Source organism: Herpailurus yagouaroundi, unplaced genomic scaffold, assembly GCF_014898765.1.
Source record: "Herpailurus yagouaroundi ecotype Mexico unplaced genomic scaffold, PumYag 162, whole genome shotgun sequence".
NCBI classification, from domain to species: domain Eukaryota; kingdom Metazoa; phylum Chordata; class Mammalia; order Carnivora; family Felidae; genus Herpailurus; species Herpailurus yagouaroundi.
In genome coordinates this window covers 43,079,926-43,104,424 of record NW_024412403.1, presented here as the reverse complement: position 1 = coordinate 43,104,424, position 24,499 = coordinate 43,079,926, and the positions used below count along the sequence as shown (strand labels likewise).

The window sequence follows — 24,499 nt, the reverse complement described above, 5'->3', positions numbered from 1 at the left end:
TGGAGTTAAATTTTGCCTTTAGAAATTGGGAGCAATTTTCCCTTTCCTTCCTTCCTCCCTCCCATGCCTCCTTCCTTCCCTCCTTCCTTCCTTCTATTCTTCCTTCCTTCCTTCCTTCCTTCCTTCCTTCCTTCTTCCTTCCTCCTATTCCTCTTCTTTTTGCTGTGAGGTTGAAAATTTAGTAAGTTAAAACATAAAGTATCCTTGTTCAACTTTATTCATATCTGCTTTGGGAAATCCCCAGATTGAATTCATATTCAAGAGATGATCTGTCCCTCATCGTACTATAATGTTTAGTATAATTTACTATATTACTTAAAGTGCAGTTAAATGACTCTAAAGTGAACTGCATTCATTAACAATTATTCCTGAACCATTGTCCCAATTTGTGACTATACACCTTTCTCATCTGCCTATTTGAAGGTCTGTTTGAAGTTAGAAATTTAGAATACCAGTATTGTTAGAACACATTATAGAAAGCCATCATAATGCAGGAACCATATGCATTCTATAAGCAAATAATACCCATTTATACTTCTGCATCTTAGTACTTGAATGGTCTGTTCTTCTAAAGAAGTTGTAACTTATATTTTTAATTAAAAGGTATTTAATTCTTATCCATTGAGTTAATACACATGTATACAAATTATTACAAGAAGTTCTCACACATAGAATGTCCCTGATGACCAGAACATGTGTTCTGGTATACTTCATTTACGCAGTCTTTTTTTCAAATATTTTTTTCTTATTTGTTTTTTTTAATGTTTGTTTTTTGAGAGAGAGAGAGAGAGAGAGAGAGAGAGAGAGACGGAGCATGAGGTGGGAGAGGAATAGAGAGAGAAGTAGGCACAGAATCCAAAGCAGGCTCCAAGCACAGTGTCTGATGCGGGGCTCGAACCCCTGGACCGTAAGATCATGACCTGAGCTGAAGTCTGATGCTTAACTGACTGATCCAACCAGGCATCCTGATTTACAGTCTTTATCTATAAACTAGGTGATAGAAGAATATGTGTATAGCTATTACAATAAGGCCTTTGCCAAGATGTGGATATGCTTGAGATCAAGTTGCCAGTAATTGTCTAAAAATGGAAGAATGAAACTTTTTATCAGACATTAGATGTCAGTGTAGAGTAATAAAATCAACATACTATAACTTGGACTCATATGATTTAACTAATTCTCTGCAATATGCCTGAAACCAAATAATTTTAGTCATATGTTTTTACTATTTTATTTTATTTTTAACGTTTATTTATTTTTGAGAGACAGAGCGTGAGCAGGGGAGGGGTAGAGAGAGAGGTGGACACAGAATGTAAAGCAGGCTCCAGGCTCTGAGCTGTCAGCACAGAGCCCGATGCAGGGTTCGAACTCATAAACCATGAGATTATGACCTGAGCTGAAGTTGGTCGCTCAATCCACTGAGTCACCTAGGCGTCCCTACTTTCATTTAAAAATATGGATTTTATAGCTCTTTAAAAAAATGAATATTTTATTTGAGGTAATTGTAGATTCACATACAGTTGCAAGAAATTATAAAAAGAGATCCCATGTACTCTTTGCTCAGTTTCCCTTAATAGTAACATTCTACAAAACTACAGTACAATATCACACCTATGACATTGACATTGATACAGTCATGATACAGAAAAATTCCCTTACCACAGGAATTGATTCAATTATTTCTGTGCATGCTTTTTTTTAGCTAGAGTATTATCTGAAATTTTGGTTATTAGTCTGTGAAAAAATTAAACTCTCAATTTTTTAGAGTAGAAAATATTTTTCCTATTCTGAACTTATCTGTCTCCAGAGATTACAGATGAGAAAAGTTCACTAAAATAATTACATCTCCATTGAACTATTTCTGTCTCTGGCTTTGTTTTTCTCATAGATGTTTTTATCTAGTGACTAGCTGCAATCAATACTTTATTTCCTACTCTACCATGTAATATAATAAATGCATCTGAAATTTCTGGATATTACTTTAGTACTAAAGTTTGTATTGGGATTTTATAAATACTTTGAGACCTTACTCAATTCCATTTTAAATTTGAATCACTCTTGAATACTTTAGCCAACAATAATAGTATGCAGATTTAGCTAGTGTATATTTCCAAAGGAAAAAGTGACTGATGAGCCACCTCTTTTTTATTTTTTATGATTGTGATAATACAGAGTGAATCTACTTTTAAGAACATACTTCAAAAACATGCATTTAGGGGTATATATTAAGAATATGGTGAATCTTTTCTCCCATTTATTCATGTAATGTAACCCGGTAGATAAGAAAATAACTACAGCCCTCTCCTTTTACGTAACTATAAAGAACATAGCAAACATCAAATTCCCTGTATGTGTGTATGAAGAAATCATATTTAGTAAACTAAAACATGGTGACAGATTTAAAATTTTGTTATTCCCAGGCCACTCTCTTTTCTCATTACATATGTTAAACTAGATCCAGGAAACACAAATCAAGCATTCTTTGCTAGTATTCTCTGGTATGGGAAAAAATATATTTTTTTAATCTATTGGTTTCACTTATAGATGTGGATGAATGCTCAATGAAGCCAGACATTTGTGGCACAGCTGTGTGCAAGAACATTCCAGGAGACTTTGAATGTGAATGCGCTGAAGGCTACAGATATAACCCCACATTGAAGTCTTGTGAAGGTAGAGTTGTGGTGGTATCATTGTTGATGGCGCAGAGGGTGGGTTTGAGTCCTGCTTTCCTATTAGAAGCACTGGTTCTGTGTGAAATCGGCAATCAGATGTTCTACGGTGGCAAGCTCCGTGATGTAGCTTGGCCGGTTTGGGGGTCATTGGCTTCCTTCCAGAATAACAGTACGTAAGACACATGGTCTTTAGGTCTGGGGTTGTGCAGTCTGTTTGCCCTCAAAGCTGTGTATGAATTGGAGATCTCCCGTGGATGATAAAAATACGTTCACATCATTTAAATAATATTCAAAGACGAAAAGCATTTCAACCTGGAAGGAAAAACATAAGCAAATGAAAGATAAGTTGAAAAATCACACGGGTGTTACATGGATGGTTAGAAACCTTCAGGTGTATGCCAAGCTTTTGGATGATTTTCTGTGCGTGTATTATTATGTCATTTATTCTCAAACAGGAAATGACGTAGTTTTGTGATAATTAAATACGTGTAAAAGGAAAATCTCATCATAATTAAATGATAACTGAGCTCTAGAAATTTGACAAGTATTGATTAGTACTGTCAGCACCTGCGCATTTGGGAGAGCCCTTTGGACTCATTACTTCATTTGGCTGAAGGTGCACTGCCAGGTGCGCCCCAGAGGCTTAGATATTTGGGGGATTTTTTTTATTATGGATATATGCAAATAGACTCATATCCTCCTTTAAATTTTGTAAAATTTCAAAATAAACTTAATATCATAATTAAAACTAATCAAATCAATAGTGATTTTTCATAGTGGAGATATATATACATATATCTCCATACATGTATACATGATATAAGATACCCTTTTAACCATTTTTAAGGGTACAAGTCAGTGGCATTAATTGCTTCCACATGGTTATGGAGCCATCAAGGCTATCTGTTTCCAAAACTTTTCATCATCCCAAACAGAACTCTGTAACCATTAAGCAATAAGTTTCCCCTCCTTCCTCTCCTAAACTCTAATCTACCTTCTGTCTCTATCTACTTTTTGGGAGATAACCTTTAATCTAATTCCTCTCTATATTAATTTGCCTAAATCAATAGTAATTCCAGAATAGGTTTTTTTTCTCAAATATATGTGCTTCTCTTGGTATTTTGATGTTTTACCTCCCATACACTCATCAAACATTATGCCCTCCACATACTATCTCTCTTCTCCCACGACTCCAGATAGAAATTACTGTGGTGATATTCAGATTTATTATTAGCCAACTTCATTGTGTATATTTTAGTTTTATTCAAGAATGACAGATTTTTTTTTTTAAAAGATACATGTGTGGTACCTATGTACAATATTCAGAGTACTTTATATGTCATTTTTTTTTTTTTGTAAATCGTTTATTACTTTGGATTTGGCAATAGGTTCTTTTTTTTTTAATGTTTATTTATTTTTGAGAGAGAGAGAGAGAGAGAGAGAGAGAGAGAGAGAGAGAGAGAGCGCACAAGCAGGGAAGGGGCAGAGAGGGAGAGAGGGAGACACAAAATCCGAAGCAGGCTTCAGGCTCTGAGCTGTCACCCTGAACCGTGAGATAATGACCTGAGCTGAAGTCAGATGTGTAGTTGACTGAGCTACCCAGCCACACTGAATTATATGCCAATTAATTTTAATGCTAAGGGATCACTAATTTTGGAGTTGTATGTTGAGGCATTTTTATGGGGGAATTTGTATGCCATGAATATATGCGTTTATGTACTTGGGAACTTTCAAAGATTGCAGGGTGCATTCATTGAAAATATCAAGGATCCTACGTAGCTCTGAAGTGTACTTTAGATGAAGTGTATCATTACAACTTTTCAAGAATGATTTTCTCAAAATATGGAGTGAGGACAGGGCCATATCAAAGATTTCACGATATGGGAGATTATAGTACCGTGAGGTGTGTTTTTCTTTTTTAATTGATAAGAAATAAAGATAGAACCTTAAATATATTGCCACCGTTAATCACTGCATTATGGAAAGTCAGACGTTCTCGATATTATTTAATACCCGATTACATTAACCCTCAGTTAAAAGGGATCTCTTTCCCCTTCCCCTCTCTTCACTATCTGCTCCTCCTCCCCTTCCTCTCTTCTCCCTTCCTTACCCTTCCCTTTCTTTTCTTCCAAGAAAAGAAGGGTGAAGCAGTCTTAATGGAATTTATTTAGTCAGAAACGATACTTATCCTGAGACTCTTAGTCTTTTTTCCCTCAAATTCAAAAATTGGAAAATTAGTGTAGTTGTTATATTTTTACTAATTATTTATTGCTGAAAGTTATACATTACAGTTGTTGCTTTAGGTGTATAAAATAGATAGGCATTACGCTTGTAACTCATTTAAATTTCTGCCAAGTGTTGAAATGTGATTTCATGTCACAGAGATTCCTTTCACTAAAGAATCTATTATCACTGATTATCTTACACTAACATCAGAATACTCCTCTGGGATTGAACATTTAGAAGATATTAAGATTTATGTTCTCTTTTACCCCAGATGTGGATGAATGCTCTGAGAACATGTGTGCTCAACTTTGTGTCAATTACCCTGGAGGTTACTCTTGTTATTGTGATGGGAAAAAAGGATTCAAACTTGCCCAAGATCACAAGAGTTGTGAGGTAACATTTTGCAACATTAAACTTCCCATCTCTTTTCTAAAATGAGAGAACTGGGTACTTATTGCCATATAGCTGAGGTAAGTCGGGGAAATACAGATATTCTATAATTATTGCTATAGATCTAGCAGGCTCAGAGTCACAGCCTATTTACTAATTTTGCTCATGTAAGCCATAAATATTGGGGATAATTAGTGACTAGGTTTAAAAAAGGCTGCAAGGTCATAGTTCAGAGAGCACTCATCTGTATAGCCTATACATTTACAAAATCCATTGTGTATGTTTATTTAAAAAATTAAGACAAGCTGAAGTTCATACTTCTCTTTGTGAGGAAAACAATCTTATGTAGAAACCTTAGCAGAAACATTTTCCTACGTATACTTTATCCCACTCTTGACGAGTCTGATCACATTTCGTCATGTTGGTACTTGCAAGAGGGCTCAAAAAATCTCAGGTGGAAATAACTGTCAGGATAGGATTCAGTGAGGTTTAAGTACGTCAAAATTCAGAGAGGTTGATTTTGTTAATCTGTATGTCTCAAACTTGCTTTTAGTTACTTGGATTTAATTCATTATTGATCCAGGAATTGAATGTTGGGGGTAGCTTTTCCTTCACTGAAATAAATAGGTCAACATCTGAAGCGTTTCTCCCTCTAACTAAGGATCATGTGTTAATGATTGTTGGTCCAACTCCGGCATTTCTTTTCATAAGTGAAGGTAAAATGTTATATGATCACGAAGCAGACAGTAAGAAAAAAAAAACAAAAAACAAACAAAAAACCCCACCTCAATAATGATTTAATCATGTATATACACAAACCTCTGTATCTGTTAGCAAGACAAAACTGTCTATGTCCAAGAATGAAACATTCAATATATGCTACCTCCTTGGTAAAGACAGGGAAGGTGAGATTATACTATATCTATGTAGTAACTTTGATTTTATTGAATGGAATTCCATGCCACGTGAATGTCTACTTTGTAATTTAATCTTTTATTATTTTAGTATTCATAGTAGTTACACATCACCATCTTCCTTAGAATAGGTTTGTTAAAGTTCTAAGAGGAGATGAGATGTTGTTTACGTGCCATGTGCACAGTTCCCCCAGAACATCCCTGTATGTATGCCTGAAAACTTATCCCTAAAAATCTTTCCATTCTATTTTTTTTTATTTTTTTAATCTTTATTTATTTTTGAGAGACCGAGAGAGACAGAGCATGAGCGGGAGAGGAGCAGAGAGAGAGGGCAACACAGAATCTGAAGCAGGCTCCAGGCTCTGAGCTGTCAGGAAGGGGGCTGATGCGGGGGTCCAACTCACAAGCTGTGAGATTGTGACCTGAGCTGAAGTTGGACGCTTAACCGACTGAGCCACCCAGGCACCCCAAAATCTTTCCATTTTAATGTTTGGTGTTACTCTTTGGAAAAAAAATACTTGATATTAAATTTAATGACTCTGAATCACTTTTTTTGTAAATTCCTTGGAGACTAACACAATCTATTTGCTTATATTTATCCTATCTAGGTTTTCTAGGCATTCTCTTTGATGCTGTCAGGCTGAGTCCGAGAACCTGGGTTGAGGTGGGGCGGGGTGTCCCCATGGGATCATCCAAGAGGTCCCTTGGCTTTGCAAAGGGTAGAAATCAAATGCAAACCGGAGAAAGTGAAAGCAGAGTTTATTAAATAGCATGAATAACAGAGTATAGCAGACAGAGTGTCTGGGGGACACAGAAAGGAAAAGAGAATGAGTCTCTTCGTTGTTTAGGGTTAGGGGTTTATATTGGAAAGGGTCCAGAATACATGTTCCTTCAGGAATCTAGATAGGGTCCAATCAAAGGCAAGTGGTGGTGGGTAATAGTCGTTATTTTACAATCATAGAAGGTAGGGGGTGTTGATGCCAGCATCAGCTGGGGTTTATCCGAGGCTAATGTCCTGCAACATGTTTGGGATCTGGCTCTTCTTAGATGTTATCAGGTGTTTGGGGGCCCTAGGACAAAATTCAGAAAATGATCAACTTTCTTGTTTCCCCCCTGGAGTGGGAATATGGCTTCTTTGGTTTCTATATAGACTCAAAGTGAAATAGAGAACAATAGGGCCTGGCAAGAAAACAGCAGAAATGGAGCCTTTCTAAAATGGATTTCCTTCAACTTCCCTACTTCAGCTTCACTGTCTAGATAGTATATTTTTGCTCAGAAAATTTTTTCTTAATAAATGAATGAGTGTATGAGCTGCTACTTATTGGTGTATTAATTCTTCCATGATTTCTGACTCCAGTTTTTTTTTTTTTTCTTCCAGTGTAATTCTTTGAAAGCATCAGAACTGCAGTTAGTTAAGGGGATACATGTTGTTACTGGAAGGAAAAGGTTGTGTTTTGTTCTGAGATTTGCAAAGGAAATATTAAGGACAAAAATATAAAGCCACACACATTGAACAAGACTTTAAAACATGTGTTCTGGGAGGTTTTACTTGTGGACTATATAAGGAAGTAAAAGCTGTTGCTTTATTACCAAGGGTGTTCTTTATTTAATGTATCCCAAAGAATACATTTGACAAGATCACTAGGAACCAGAGAAAGAATATATAACCTGACACAAACAGCAAGCAATAATCTATGCATGTTTTTATGTGCTTTGTTTCCTTTTCTCCAGGCTGTTCCAGTGTGCCTTCCCTTGAACCTTGACAAAAATTATGAATTACTTTACTTGGCAGAGCAGTTCGTAGGGGTGGTTTTATATTTAAAATTTCGTTTGCCGGAAATCACCAGGTGAGGTACTAATGTCAGTGATAATCTCTAGAGGTAAGCAGGTAAGGACAGAAGAAAAGTGACCAAAAAGGTTTGAAATGTATGAAATTGCACTCCCAATTAGATAATTTAGATATATTATCAATCAGATAATTTAGGGAACCCTAACGTTAATTCACCCCTTCACACATGTAATTTTCATGCTAAAATCATTTGGGTCATTCTAGGCTGAACTTCCCCAATGATCATTGGACCTTAATCCATCCTTTTTCCATTTCTAGTGAATACAAATTTACTAAGAAGTTGGGAAAGTAGATTTAATATATTTGTCAAATTTTCATTCTTCTTTATACATGTTATAAAAGCTAAGTAAAAAGAAAATACTGAAAGTATTGCTTTCAGAATATAGCCGTATTCATAATTACTAAGGAAAATTCATAAGATTGTGTAAGTGGTATTTTAAAGAAACACATCACATGATTTTAGTTGATTGTCTGAGTAGCTTATCTGCTATTCCTGTAGTTAGGTTGTGTCTAGGGAAAGAATAGTTGTTGATGATTTAGAGTCATGGTTCTCCTTTAATTATCACATTTTCTAAGAGTCATATATGATTGAAACTAGAAAAAAGGAAATTAGAATTTTGTTGTAATAATAGAAAGGGAATGTATTTAAGACTGATTACAGAATCCATATTTTAAAATATTTTAATTAGATAAGCATGCATATGAACAATTTAATTCATTAGATACATGAATGATTATTCATTAAATAATTCAACTAAATTCATAGAAATTGTATCCTTAAGGAACATTATTCTAAAATTCACTAATGTAATTGTGCTCCTTCAACACTCTCTTATCTACCAAGACTTGGTTTTCCCCTTTAATATCTCAGAGCAAATAATGTCATCTAGTGACATAGACTGGAGACAACATTTCCTTGCTAAGACAATAATGAGAATGAGAGAGAAAAAGGTTAATTATTGCATACCTTTAGTCACTGTCAGGGGGATTCATTTCTGACAATTCACAATAGCTTGGGCTGTAACACGGAATAACATAAGCCAAATTATTATTTTTTCCAGTATTTATTTGTCCTTTATTTATATAGTTTAAACTTTTTTATTGAAGTTTAATATATATATGTGTATAGAAATAAACACGTATCTTAAATATACAACTTGATGAACTGTTTATAAACTGCCACCTGGTAACCAACACAAAAAATAACTAGTGCTTTGTTGTGGCTTTTTTCCTTTTTTTTTTTTTTTTTTTTTTGCAAATTCCTTCAGCTCAGTCTCCAATGATCAAATACTTATCCCACCCTAAAGTTAACAAATTCACTCTTCTTTTTCATTCTACAAAACTTCAGAGAAAGAATGAATTGTTCCCCGGGGTATGCTGATGTATTCCAGACAGAAAGAATGTAGAACACAACTCTTTGTGTTACTGGTGTAGCATGATTTTGCAAAGAGAAGGAAATTATCTCCCTAAGAGGATCAACTTCTGGAAGATCCTGAGCATACGCAGATTTGGGTTTTGACAAGATAATACCTGCTTCACATCAGCAAAATGTGATGATTATGAAAGAGAATAGAGGTCCTTATCCTAAGCAAAAGTAAATAAACAAAATAATCTTAGTTCAGTAAATCCCTACTACATTGTTATCTGTCCAACATACTTCCCTCCACATAACCTCTTTAAAATATTTCTTTGGAATTCTTAAGATTAAAACATTTATTTCATCAGCCTTTCTTTGTTCTGTTTGAAGTTAAGTCTGTTCCCCATTGCATATAGTGCCTCTATGGGAATTCTTTCTGGCCTTTCTTGCAAATTATCTGAAGTCCTGACTTTTTTTTAACTTAAATCACCTTTATTTTAATTTAATTCAAGTGACTAACAGTTATACAACTATTTTTTTCTATTCTCTGTCTTTTTTCAATCATTTTGATTTGATGGTTTCCTGGAAATGTTAATGCTAATTTTCATTACAGTGTCATAGGGCACTAATCAATACATGTTATTTTTTCTTAAAATTTATTTATTTATTTTGAGAGAGAGAGAGGGAGAGGGAAAGCATGGGAGGGGCAAGGAAAGAGGGGGAGAGAAAGAATCGCAATCAGGCTCTGCACTGTCAACGTGGAGCCCGATACGGGGCTCAAACTCACAAACTGTGAGATTATGACCTGAACCAAAATCAAGAGTCGGATGCTTAACTGACTGAGCTGCCCAGGGGCCCGGATACATGTTAGTTTTTAACCCAGCATTTCTAAGATATTTCCTCCCCTGTAATAGCTACATATATACTCAGTGTCTTAATAGCAACAGACATTACGCAAACTCAGGTACCCCCAAACATATGACTAGACTATATCTTTTCAGGTCTCCTTCCATGTGCTCTAGTGTAATGATTTATACAATTAAAGCTTTGGAGAACTTTTTTAAATCAAGCTAACAGATCTATCTTAGAGTTTTTTACTTTACTTTTCTTACCACACACAAAGACTTAATTATGTTTGCAGTCATCCAGATGCTGTTTTGTATATCTCTGTGAGTGATTCCTTCCTGACATATATGAAGTCACAGGGAAAACAGGCCTTTTGATGTATAAACCAATCATGAGATGGTAACATCTTTTACTAATCAAGGATACAGCCAAAAAAAAAAAAAAAAAAGGAATCTTAACATCAGATTATATAGTGTATAAAAAGCTCCAGGAAAGATACAATATATCTAATATTTTGTACATATGGATGAATTCCAGCATTTACAAGAGTACCTGCAAAACAAATGCCAAAAAGAGATGAAAAAGTACCAAAGCATCTGTTCACTGGAGAAAAAGTCTCCAAGAATACGAAAGAAAATAGAATACCTTGATTTTGAGCATACACAGAGCCAGAGATAACACATGAACAGTCTAATTGTGCTCTACTTTTTTTACTAATTCCAGGAAAGAAAGAAATACTTGACTCTTTCAACATATTACTGTTTCTAGTATAAGAGAAAAAGAATAATGCATTAAGCATTGCCTATTTCTCTGTTAAGGCTGTCTCTTTGCCCATTATATAGATTTTCAGCTGAATTTGATTTCCGGACCTATGATTCAGAAGGTGTTATCCTGTACGCAGAATCTCTTGACCACTCATGTTGGTTCCTCATTGCTCTTCGTGATGGAAAGATTGAAATTCAGTTTAAGAATGAATATACAACCAAAATCACAACCGGAGGCAAAGTTATTAATAATGGTTTATGGAATACGGTATGTTTTATAGATTTTAGAAAGAATATCTCTACTTTAACACAGTTTAACATCATTAATAATTTATTTCTATGGTGATACCAAATCAAAATGGAGTTGGATTTATTTGATGTTATATGAAGTATACTACATACGCTGTAAATCCTTGAAACAGTCTGAGAAATGATAATGTCACAGAATATATTTAGGATTTTTGTAACATTGTTTTCAGTTATTTGCTTAAACTACTCTGTAACTTTTTACCTTTTTTAATGACTTATTGATGTCTCTCCTATAGGTTATTAGCGGGCATAACAGTTTATGCAAAGATACTACTGATCAAGGACAAAAATACTGAATAGCCACCAATATTTTTTAAATGAAAGAGAAATGCAATAGTAACATAGAAATACACATCGAAAGACTAGTACATATAGTAATTAATTCAATTTTGAATATTAGCATATAGATAAGGAACCAATTTGTATAGAGAGTATATACCAGCCAGTACCAATTACAGTGCTCTTTTAGATGATCACTAAAAGTGAGCCTAAAATGGAAGTTTTCGTGAAGGGATTACTTTCATCTATAATGGGGAGAACTCTTTTCTGCAAGAGTCATTGCTGTTTTCAGCAGGTTCTAACTGAGAAATCAGCTTCACCTTAGAACGTGGTACCCAAAAGAGACACTTTATATGCCTGTGGGATCTGGCAAGAGGTCTATATTGAAAAGACATGTGACATCATCACTACATTATTTCATTTCTTTATTTACCCACTCGTGCACTCATATATTAACTAAGCCTTTAGTGAGCACTTCTAAAATGTTAAGTGCCTGGGGCTCCTGGGTGGCTCAGTCGGTTAAGCATCTGACTCTTGATTTTGGTTCAGGTCATTGATCTCAGGGTTTGTGAGTTCCAGCCCTGCATCCGGCCCTGTGCTGTCGGTGTGGAGTCGGCTTGGGATTCTCTCTCTCTCCCTCCCTGGCCTTCCGCCACTCATGTTCACATGTGCCATCTGTCTCTTTCTCTCTCAAAATAAATCAACTTAAAACAAAGAATTGATGAAAATGCTAAGTTCCTGAGTTCAAGGCACTAGAGCTATGGCAAGAGATTTTCCTTGCTCTTGAGCTTACTTGGTACCTCACAATTTAACAGGTGATGCCTTATGAACTAATACAATATAATGTGAAATCATTACAGTACAGGTAGCAAATTAGGTACAGTTGCACACAGATATGGTTTACCAAAAATGGGGCTATCTGTCCTTTGATAGCCATAGATTTGGGGCTCTGGACTCTTAAATACACTTTTTTTTAAGTTTATTTATTCTATTTTGAGGGAGACAGGGACAGTGGGTAGTCGGGGAGGGGTAGAGAGAGAGGAAGAGAGAATCCCAAGCAGGCTCTACACTGTCAGTGGAGAGCCTGATGTGGGGCTCAAACCCACAAACCGTGAGATCACGACTTGAGCCAAAACAAAGAGTTGGATGCTTAACCAACTGAGCCGCCCAGGTGCCCCGGGGCTCTTGACTCTTGACCAAACAGTGCGCATGATCAGATGCAACTGTCAGAGAAATCACTAAAATTTTCTGGCTTCTCCAAATGCTCTCATTAGCGTAGCTTTGCCGCTACATCTTTCCTACTGCATCTATACGTAGAATACTTGGCTCATACAGCTATTCCTCCACTGTCCTAGAGAATACATTTTTAAGTTTTTTAAAAAAATTTTCTAATGTTTATTTTTGCGAGAGAGAGAGCACACGCGCACACACACACAAGTGGGGGAGGGGCAGAGACAGAGAGGGAGACACAGAATCCAAAGCAGGCTCCAGACCCTGAGCTGTCAGTAAAGCCTGACGTGGGGCTCGAATTCACAAACCGTGAGATCATGACCTGAGCCAAAGTTGGACGCTCAACCGACTGAGGCACCCAGGTGCCCCATTTTTTTAAGTTTATTTATTTATTTTGAGATGGCAAGCTTGAGCAGGGGAGGGGCACAGAAAGAGGAAGACAGAAAGGCAAGCATACCCCGCATAGTCAGTGCAGAGCTCGAAGTGGGGCTTGAACTCATGGACCACGAGATCATGACTTGAGCCAAAGTCGGACACTTAACCGACTGAGCCACCAAGGCACTCCTGAAGAATACATTTTATTGCCTCATGTCCCCACATCTCCTATCTAAAAATCACTAAAATTACTTTTTCAGCAAAAGAGAGCAAACAGAATTTTTCTGATCAATTGATACAAATTGAAAATGTCACCTGTTTGGAGGAGAATTTAGATACATTTTAGGTAATATAGAATTATATATAAAGAAGGTAAATATTTACCTGCAAGGCTAACATCTTGAGTTGCAGATAGTGTTTACTAATGAATTATCCATGAATGATATGTTAGAGGCAGGATTCTGGATTGGATAGAAGGCAGCTAGCTATTCAGTTCCATACATTTTGTCTTCTATATTTATGATTCTTATTAAAAATAAACTATTATTTAATGATATGCCCATATTTTAAATAAAACATAAAATTTCCCTTTGTAAACTGAATACAACTTGACATTAAAAATTTAAGAATAATAAGGAAATCAGAGAAAAACTTTAATCTGGTAATAAATTTGATGCTGGCTAGTTTTTAAAAATTCTTAATTTGATATTTTAGGAATTTATGAATTTTCTCCCCCGCCATTTAAATAAGATTTCTTTTCTCCCTATCTTTCATTTAAAAAATATTACTTCATGGTATTTTTACCATTTTAAAGTTTTGTTGGTTTGTTAATAACTTGTACAGTTTCAGGCAAATTTATGCAGACACGGAAATTATCTCAAATAAATAGATATTTCAAGTAAATGCTTTAATTGACAAAGTTAAGTTATATTAATCATTAAGCATTAATACTTAAGTTACATTAAGCAAACTGGAGTGTTCACTTAGTACCATTTGCTTCACTAATTTTAAATAATTTTAAAATTTCAAATAAAATACTTTAAACTTTTTTTAATGTTTATTCATATTTGAGAGACAGAGACAGAGTGCAAGCTTGGGGTGGGGGCAGAGAGAGAAGGAGACACAGAATCTGAAGCAGGTTCCAGGCTCCGAGCTGTCAGCACAGAGCCTGATGCGGGACTCGAACTCACGAACAGTGAGATCATAACCTGAGCCGAAGTCAGATGTTTAACCAACTGAGCCACCCAGGTGCCCCTCAAATAAAATACTTTGAAAATAAGAATTTAAAATGTAGAGCTTAGGATTGTTGTAATTGAGATAAATAGAATGTGGATAATTGTTAATTAAAATGGTTATAAACCATAGAAATAAATAAGGCTATATTACATCTCATATTTAGGTATAATTCCAATATTGGTGGGAAATTTGTACTTTGTACCATATTTTTATTCATTCAAAAAGGTATTTATTGAGTGCTTTGTGTGCTGTTCCTTCTTCTAGGTAGTGAGGCTACAATAGTGATTAAAACAAAATCACCACTCTTGTGGAGCTTGCACTCTAGTGGTGAGATGTTAACCACGAATGCATGAACAAAATAGCTACGTCAGATAGTGGTTAGTGCTCAGAGGAAAAGGAAAAGCAAGGCCAGGCAAGAGTCATGATGGTGAGTGTGCATGTGGAATCAGGAAAGCCATCTCCGATGAAATCACATCTGACCGGAGACTTGAGGGCACAAATCATGAGCAATATATGGGGCAAGATGATTCTGTGCCATATGAACAGCAAGTACAGACCATCAGGCAAGCGGATGTGATTGTTGTATTTGAGGAACGACGCAAAGCTCAGCATAGATGCAGTGGAGTAAGGGAGGGAGGGAGGAATAGAAAATGAGGTTAGAAATGTGGTCTGGAATAACACCAGGTAGGGCCATGGGGACTCTATTGAGAAATTAGATTTTATGCTAAGTAGAAAGACCTAAGATGATTTTGAGAAGTGGCATGATTTAATTTGCATGTATGTTAAAAGATAATCGGGGCGCCTGGGTGGCGCAGTCGGTTGAGCGTCCGACTTCAGCCAGGTCACGATCTCACGGTCTGTGAGTTCGAGCCCCGCGTCAGGCTCTGGGCTGATGGCTCGGAGCCTGGAGCCTGTTTCCGATTCTGTGTCTCCCTCTCTCTCTGCCCCTCCCCCGTTCATGCTCTGTCTCTGTCTGTCCCATAAATAAATAAAAACGTTGAAAAAAAAATTAAAAAAAAAAAAAGATAATCAATTCTAGGGGCACCTGGGTGGCTCAGTTGATTGGGTTTCAACTCTTGATTTCAGCTGAGATCATGATCTTATGGTCTGTGGGATCGAGACCCATGTCGGGCTCTGCACTGACAGTGTGGAGCCTGCTTGGGATTCTCTGTTTCTCACTCTGTCTCTGCCCCTCTCCCTCTCCCCCCCCCCAAAATAAGCAAACACTAAAAAAAAGAAGATAATCCTAATCAGGACATGATGACTTTGTGGAAACTAGATAGTAGAGAGTAAGAAAGAGACAGGATATGGGCTTATGAGACCACTGGACCACTGTAGTAACTCAGTGGAGAGAAGATGGCATCTCTGACTAGAGCGTTGATGGTAGGAGGTGAGAAGTAATCAGATTCTGGATATACTTTTGAGCTTCAGCCTTCAATTTAAGGTAGATAAAAAGTTTTGAATGTTCAACATAAAGAGGGGTTTAACAGCCATGAGATTGATTATTGTTTATCTGTGGTTCTAAACTGTCTCATCAAGTGCCCATATATTCATAATGCTCCTTTCCTGTCCTATAATGAAATGCATCAATAATGTAAGCTACTTTTGCATATCCCTAGTAGAAACCAATATAATACCCTAATTACTATACAAAGAAATAAAGGGAAGTAATTTATAAGAAAATAATACATATTTCAGTATATAAGGGCTCAAGTGCAAGTACAGTATTTGTCAAAGCTTGCTCCTATATGTAGAATAATGTGAAAGCTGCAAATGAAGACTCATGCTGGAGTATTGTATTGGCAATTCAAATACTGTAAATGCATAGATACCATCAGTAAAGGTGACCTTCCAAAATAGTGAGAAACTCTTGGTAAAGATCCACGCAAAACAAACATCAATTTATCCTTGGTTTGCAAGACTGTTGATATTCTTGAAAAATTCAGTGAATGCTGAAATGGTACAAAAAATGTTTTGTGTTCATATATGCCAAACTCAGATAAGCATGAGTACACTCTGCATGAATATCCTGCAGGGATATTCAGAAGGTTTGCAGGATATTGGACATTTTATTATTTTGCATGACGATCCTCCCTATTACAGGTATCCAGCATCTTGCAATGTGAGCATGCATCCTACTCATTGCAACAGCTAAGTACCCTCCCCACCCCCAAATTTTCCAAATGCCCTAGAGTGGGAGAGTAGAGCCCCCATTTAAAAGTATTTGCATGACTAAGGGGAAAAAGGTCTGAGAACTGAGCTCTGGGGCTTATTATAGAGGTTGAAAAGAAAAGGAGGAGCCCCCAAAAGAGACAGAGATGGAGTGGTAAGACTTCCAGAAGCAAGCTAGACTGAAGTTCTAGAGGCTAACTTAAATTTCTCCAGAAGGGGAGAGTGTGATGCTAAGTGAAATAAGCCATACAGAGAAAGACAGATACCATATGGTTTCACTCTTACGTGGATCCTGAGAAACTTAACAGAAACCCATGGGGGAGGGGAAGGAAAAAAAGAGGTTAGAGTGGAAGAGAGCCAAAGCATAAGAGATTCTTTTTTTTTTTTTTTCAACGTTTTTTCTTTATTTTTGGGACAGAGAGAGACAGAGCATGAATGGGGTAGGGGCAGAGAGAGAGGGAGACACAGAATCGGAAACAGGCTCCAGGCTCCGAGCCATCAGCCCAGAGCCCGACGCGGGGCTCGAACTCACGGACCGCGAGATCGTGACCTGGCTGAAGTCGGACGCTTAACCGACTGCGCCACCCAGGCGCCCCAAGAGATTCTTAAAAACTGAGAACAAACTGAGGGTTGATGGGGGGTGGGAGGTAGGGGAGGGTGGGTGATGGGTATTGAGGAGGGCACCTTTTGGGATGAGCACCAGGTGTTGTATGGAAACCAATTTGACAATAAACTTCATATATTGAAAAAAAAAAAAATTTCTCCAGAAGGGAATAGTCATTTGAGTAAAATGATACTGATTGGCTGCATTGAAGACAGAGCATTGACCAACTTTAAATCTGTAAATGTTACCAAAGTTATTTTACATTAGAGCATAATTTTTCTCTTCCTATAGTGGTGCTTTAACATGCCTACCTTTTCACTTCCATTACTGATGAGTAAAAGAAGAGTTTTCATTTTGAGTGCTAGAGTTTTGCTTGAGGAGATTGGTTCTTCAAGTCGTCTTTTTGGGAGGATTTTTTATTGTTGTTTGCCATCACTTTCAATCTTTTTTAAAAAACCAAACCACTTTCAAAATTGGAAAAACCCAATTTAATGTATTGTATTTCCTTATGACCTCAATTACTTTTGAATTTTGAAATAAAATATAATTTGTATGTAATGAACGGAACACTAGAGATACTGATTTCTCATAATTTATATTAAAAATTTATTTCCCTTATTGATTCCATATGTATACTTCCAGACAATTGCAAAATAAGAACACTTAAAAGTTTCCTTAAGATTTTGTATAATTACACACTGGGGTTGAAAGATGTATTATAATTGAATGTTTAAATTTAAAAGAATAATATTGATTTTTTTACCTTAAAATATTCATTTACTTTTCAGACAAGAATTATCACTTTAAAACACATTTTTACCACCTTTATAGTAATTAGACATTTCAAATGTGTTTATGACAAATTAATTATTACATTAAAATGATTATTTTGAAAAATTATTTACTGGAATAATACCAGGATTTTTTTCAATCTTAGTGTTTCAAATGACATGCAGTGATGTTTGGTTGTTTGATAATTTCTGTATTTTTAATTGTAGGTCTCTGTGGAAGAATTAGAATACAGTATTAGTGTAAAAATAGCTAAAGAAGCCGTAATGAATATAAATAAACCCAGAAGCCTTTTTAAGCCTGCAAATGGATTTCTAGAAACTAAAGTTTATTTTGCAGGATTACCTCGGAAAGGGGAGAATGTACTCATTAAACCGGTAATGATCCAAGCTTCTATCATTTATCATGGATGAATTCCTCTTGTCTGTAATAGATTTGAAGATGTGTTTTTCTTATAGTCAAAGAAGTTATTTTGTTGAACACACCAACTGTGACAACTTGAATTGAACAAGGAAAAATCACATAGTGATCCTTGAAAGTGTATTAAGGAAATAAGAAAATGAATGTCGTGTTTTTGAGCCCATTTAAATTCCCAGTGTTACTCATGGAGAAGTAGGCCTTTTCAATTCTCAAGCATCAATTCAATGTCAACATAACTGTCCATATTCAGCTGTTGCAGATACAAGTACATTTATTTGAGTCCCAAAATACAATATTTTATGGAAGCCAGTCAAAGAATTTTCTTAGGTCTATTTTAGGACTTAAAATTTGGGAGATAGAATAGCGTGTAGGATAGAACTTCTAAAAATCTTAAAAAAAAAAATCTTTGCTGGGAGTACAACTTCAGCCTGTCATAAATTAAAGTTATAAATAAAAGATGATTTTCTGCATATGATGTTTGTCTAATAACCATGGAATAGGTTTTATGAAGGAGACTAATCACTGTCCTTGAAGAGCTTTAAAAATTTCATTTGAAGTCATGGGCCTGCCAATTATACTTGCTGATTTACCTTAAATATTTACTATTTTATATCCATCTTTTACTCATGGCAATTCAGTTACCATAACTTTTGAAAGATTTCTGCAATATGGTATAAAACCTGAATTGGTTAACCCATGTCAGAGTGAATATATCTGTTCCTTTGAAATTGAGAAATCAAGACATTTTAAAAGTAAAATAAATTATTCAAAACCATTGGTAAAATGGCTACTGTGTGTCTTGAGTCTGGATGCTTTTTTGACTGAAGAAAGCAAACACTTTTGTTCCCGAAGACAGTCAGGGTCTGATGGCAAGACAAACCTATATTATAAATGCAACTAAAGAAAGCAGCTTGCAGCCCAGGGCCACAGCTAGTAGCGTACATAGAACTTGAGAGCAGAAAAACCATCTCTGGCTGGGAAAGGCCAGTAGGACTTGAGGTGTTAAAAATCATTAGGATCTCAGTGGGGCTCTGTGATGGCATAAAGTGAAAAAGACTGTCCATCTGAAGGATACCTTAAAAAATTAGATAAAATTCGAAACATTTAAAATATTTAAAAATGTCGTCAAAGAAAGGGTTTTCCCTCTAAATGAAAACTGCATCTATATTCAGTTAAACCACTCTGAGTCTGACTTGTTTAAGTTGCACTCCTTGACCTATATTTCAATTGGTTAGATTAACCCTCGTCTAGATGGATGTATACGAGGCTGGAATTTGATGAATCAAGGAGCTTCGGGAGTAAAGGAAATTATTCAAGAAAAACAAAATAAGCATTGTCTTGTCACTGTGGAGAAGGGCTCCTACTATCCTGGTTCTGGAGTTGCCCTATTTAGCATAGATTATAGTAAGTGATTTCTCATTTTACTTCTCTTTTCTCATTAATGACTAAATTTATTCATTGACAAACTTCAGTAATTCCTTCAGTAAGCATTATGGAGTACTTACTATGTGCCAGGAATGGTGTTAGGCTAATTCATATTGTTATATATTTTTTAAATTAACTTTTTGAAGTATATTAGGGGGAAAAAGTAGTTGAATATGCTTATGTTATTATTTAAAGATTATTGGCACATAACCCGATCAATTTCAAGTAAATTCGATTAACCTATTTTAAGGTTCACCCATTTCTCAGTTGTATTGAGTCTATTGATTAATGCATCAAAAGGATTTGTCTTCATTTCTGGCATTTTCATGTAATTGTTTTTTAAAACGTCCACCCCTCTGTTGAAATTGCCCATCTGTACACATTTTCTACCTGAGCCTTCAACTTATTATTCATAATTATTTTCAATTCCCTGTCTGATAGGTCCAATATCTGAGTCATAGCTAAGACTGGTCATGTTGACTGCTTTGTCTCTTGACGATGTGTTGTTTTAATTTGTTTCCTTCTGAATTGGATAATTTTTGGTTTAAAGATGAGCAACTTGGGGCGCCTGGGTGGCGCAGTCGGTTAAGCGTCCGACTTCAGCCAGGTCACGATCTCGCGGTCCGTGAGTTTGAGCCCCGCGTCAGGCTCTGGGCTGATGGCTCAGAGCCTGGAGCCTGTTTCCGATTCTGTGTCTCCCTCTCTCTCTGCCCCTCCCCCGTTCATGCTCTGTCTCTCTCTGTCCCAAAAATAAATAAACGTTGAAAAAAAAATTAAAAATAAATAAATAAATAAATAAAGATGAGCAACTTATGTAGAATAGTAGAGACAGATAAATAGTATTTTTGTCTGGAAATGAGCATATTTCTGCTTTTGCTAGGCCCTTAATTAGGTGGTTGAATCAGTCTCATCAATAGTTGAGCTGCTTAAGCTTTCTTGTTTCCACGAATATTCTTCAAATTCCTTTATTGTTACCTAGTGCTTATGGTAGGGAATGGTTTCTAGAGGATTTTTCTTAATAGCTGATCCATCGTTAGTTTTAGGTATTCTGTTTAGGGTATGCCTCAAGAAAGTGTCTCTCCATGGTCTTGCTTCACCCCAGAAGAATGCTCTCGTTACTTGACATTTGCTAGCAAGGCAATGGGGTCTGGAGAGCATTCTCTAATGTTCTGGTACAGATTCAATTTTTGGCAGATGTTGTATCTTTTGACTTTTCTTTCCCCCCCTCCCAACCACCAGCGGGGGAGATACCTAATGGTCAAGACTCAAGATGTTTTTCTGCTTCTTTTCCATGGTAGGTGCTCTTTGGTTGTTTGTTTTGTTTTTTTTTCCAGTTTCCTTTCCCTAACCTGAAGACGTAATGGGTCTTTGCATGTGTCCTAATGATGACAAAGTTTGTTGCCTTTCTCCCAAAGCTGTAAGGCTTTTGTTGCCTAAAGAAGACAGAGAAGGATCTGGGTGGGACTTGTATACTCCCTTCAGGTTACTGCTCCTCTCTTCTAGGCCTGCACCAGGAGGGAAGCTTTCTCTAATTTCTTTCTCTGCCCCATTTTTCTCTTGAGTACCCATTTAAGGTCTATGAAGAAGAGCCTATAAATGGGTGTGGATTCCTCATGTGCGTGAAGTTCCCAGGGCTTCTGTATTCTCATATGAGCCCCCATTTGGAATTATCAGTTTGTTAATATTTTTATTTAAATTCTTCTCATCAAATTGTATAGCATCTGGTGTCTGCTCTGAGTAAGAGAGGAAACTCTTCCTGTCTTTCCATGGAAGCACTTATCTTTCTTCAGATTTCTACTTTGTTAGTTGCTCTGCAACCACAGCTCCTTGACAGTTCAAGAAAATTGTGTTTAAGTATATAATTGGTCTTTTGTTGTTGTGGTTGTTAAGGGCAGGAGCAGTGCTATTTCCAGTTTTGTCTACAGTCTTAAGCAGAACAGGAGCTCTTGCCAGACTGATCCAGGTTTTTGTGTGTACAAATAATATATCTGTAATATCCTAGGACATACATCTTTGTACTTTTTTTTTTTTGTCTTTAATCTTTTTATTCTTCTCTTTCTACACTTTTGAAAAAGAGATGCTTACTTAGTTTCATAGCTTTGACCAAATACGCATCTATTAGGAAGATAACAGCTCTTGTGCAATACACAAGTAACTTCTAAATCCCTGTCTTTAGTATTTTAATTTCTCCTTATTTCTACTCCCACAATTTATTTTTTTTATTTTTTCCCCCATTTTATTTATTTATTTATTTTTTATTTATAAATGAAATTTATTGTCAAACTGGTTTCCATACAACACCCAGTGCTCATCCCAAAAGGTGCCCTCCTCAATACCCATCACCCACCCTCTCCTTCCTCCCACCCCCCATCAACCCTTAGTTCGTTCTCAGTTCTCAACAATCTCTTATGCTTTGGTTCTCTCCCACTCTAACCTCTTTTTTTTTTTTTCTTCCCCTCCCCCATGGGTTCCTGTTAAGTTTCTCAGGATCCACATAGGAGTGAAACCATATGGTATCTGTCTTTCTCTGTATGGCTTATTTCACTTAGCATCACACTCTCCAGTTCCATCCACGTTGCTACAAAAGGCCATATTTCATTTTTTCTCATTGCCACGTAGTATTCCATTGTGTATATAAACCACAATTTCTTTATCCATTCATCAGTTGATGGACATTTAGGCTCTTTCCATAATTTGGCTATTGTTGAGAGTGCTGCTATGAACATTGGGGTACAAGTGCCCCTATGCATCAGTACTCCTGTGTCCCTTGGATAAATTCCTAGCAGTGCTATTGCTGGGTCATAGGGTAGGTCTATTTTTAATTTTTGAGGAACCTCCACACTGTTTTCCAGAGCGGCTGCACCAATTTGCATTCCCACCAACAGTGCAAGAGGGTTCCCGTTTCTCCACATCCTCTCCAGCATCTATAGTCTCCTGATTTGTTCATTTTGGCCACTCTGACTGGCGTGAGGTGATACCTGAGTGTGGTTTTGATTTGTATTTCCCTGATAAGGAGCGACGCTGAACATCTTTTCATGTGCCTGTTGGCCATCCGGATGTCTTCTTGAGAGAAGTGTCTATTCATGTTTTCTGCCCATTTCTTCACTGGGTTATTTGCTTTTCGGGTGTGGAGTTTGGTGAGCTCTTTATAGATTTTGGATACTAGCCCTTTGTCCGATAGGTCATTTGCAAATATCTTTTCCCATTCCGTTGGTTGCCTTTTAGTTTTGTTGGTTGTTTCCTTTGCTGTGCAGAAGCTTTGTATCTTCATAAGGTCCCAGTAATTCACTTTTGCTTTGAATTCCCTTGCCTTTGGGGATGTGTCGAGTAAGAGATTGCTACGGCTGAGGTCAGAGAGGTCTTTTCCTGCTTTCTCCTCTAAGGTTTTGATGGTTTCCTGTCTCACATTCAGGTCCTTTATCCATTTTGAGTTTATTTTTGTGAATGGTGTGAGAAAGTGGTCTAGTTTCAACCTTCTGCATGTTGCTGTCCAGTTCTCCCAGCACCATTTGTTAAAGAGACTGTCTTTTTTCCATTGGATGTTCTTTCCTGCTTTGTCAAAGATGAGTTGGCCATACGTTTGTGGGTCTAGTTCTGGGGTTTCTATTCTATTCCATTGGTCTATGTGTCTGTTTTTGTGCCAATACCATGCAGTCTTGATGATGACAGCTTTGTAGTAGAGGCTAAAGTCTGGGATTGTGATGCCTCCTGCTTTGGTCTTCTTCTTCAAAATTACTTTGGCTATTCGGGGCCTTTTGTGGTTCCATATGAATTTTAGGATTGCTTGTTCTAGTTTCGAGAGGAATGCTGGTGCAATTTTGATTGGGATTGCATTGAATGTGTAGATAGCTTTGGGTAGTACTGACATTTTGACAATATTTATTCTTCCAATCCATGAGCAGGGAATGTCTTTCCATTTCTTTAAATCTTCTTCAATTACCTTCATAAGCTTTCTATAGTTTTCAGCATACAGATCCTTTACATCTTTGGTTAGATTTATTCCTAGGTATTTTATGCTTCTTGGTGCAATTGTGAATGGGATCAGTTTCTTTATTTGTCTTTCTGTTGCTTCATTGTTAGTGTATAAGAATGCATCTGATTTCTGTACATTGATTTTGTATCCTGCAACTTTGCTGAATTCATGGATCAGTTCTAGCAGACTTTTGGTGGAGTCTATCGGATTTTCCATGTATAATATCATGTCATCTGCAAAGAGCCAAAGCTTGACTTCATCTTTGCCAATTTGGATGCCTTTGATTTCCTTTTGTTGTCTGATTGCTGATGCTAGAACTTCCAGCACTATGTTAAACAACAGCGGTGAGAGTGGGCATCCCTGTCGTGTTCCTGATCTCAGGGAGAAAGCTCTCAGTTTTTCCCCGTTGAGGATGATGTTAGCTGTGGGCTTTTCATAAATGGCTTTGATGATCTTTAAGTATGTTCCTTCTATCCCGACTTTCTCAAGGGTTTTTATTAAGAAAGGGTGCTGGATTTTGTCAAAGGCCTTTTCTGCATCGATTGACAGGATCATATGGTTTTTCTCTTTTTTTTTTGTTAATGTGATGTATCACGTTGATTGATTTGCGAATGTTGAACCAGCCCTGCATCCCAGGAATGAATCCCACTTGATCATGGTGAATAATTC

General features: G+C 36.6%; 1 protein-coding gene across 1 annotated transcript in view; it reads left to right on the top strand.

The window, feature by feature from the left end:
• The window catches only part of PROS1 (protein S), a 58,137-nt gene extending 38,278 nt beyond the window's left edge, over positions 1-19,859 (top strand). Inside the window, exons 7-12 of the mRNA XM_040484242.1 lie at positions 2,545-2,670; positions 5,170-5,291; positions 7,934-8,049; positions 11,097-11,286; positions 18,222-18,389; positions 19,668-19,859. Coding sequence (XP_040340176.1) covers positions 2,545-2,670; positions 5,170-5,291; positions 7,934-8,049; positions 11,097-11,286; positions 18,222-18,389; positions 19,668-19,844 — 899 coding nt within the window. The 3' untranslated portion in view covers positions 19,845-19,859. The remainder of the gene's footprint in view (positions 1-2,544; positions 2,671-5,169; positions 5,292-7,933; positions 8,050-11,096; positions 11,287-18,221; positions 18,390-19,667) is intronic.
• Positions 19,860-24,499: the final 4,640 nt, after the last annotated feature.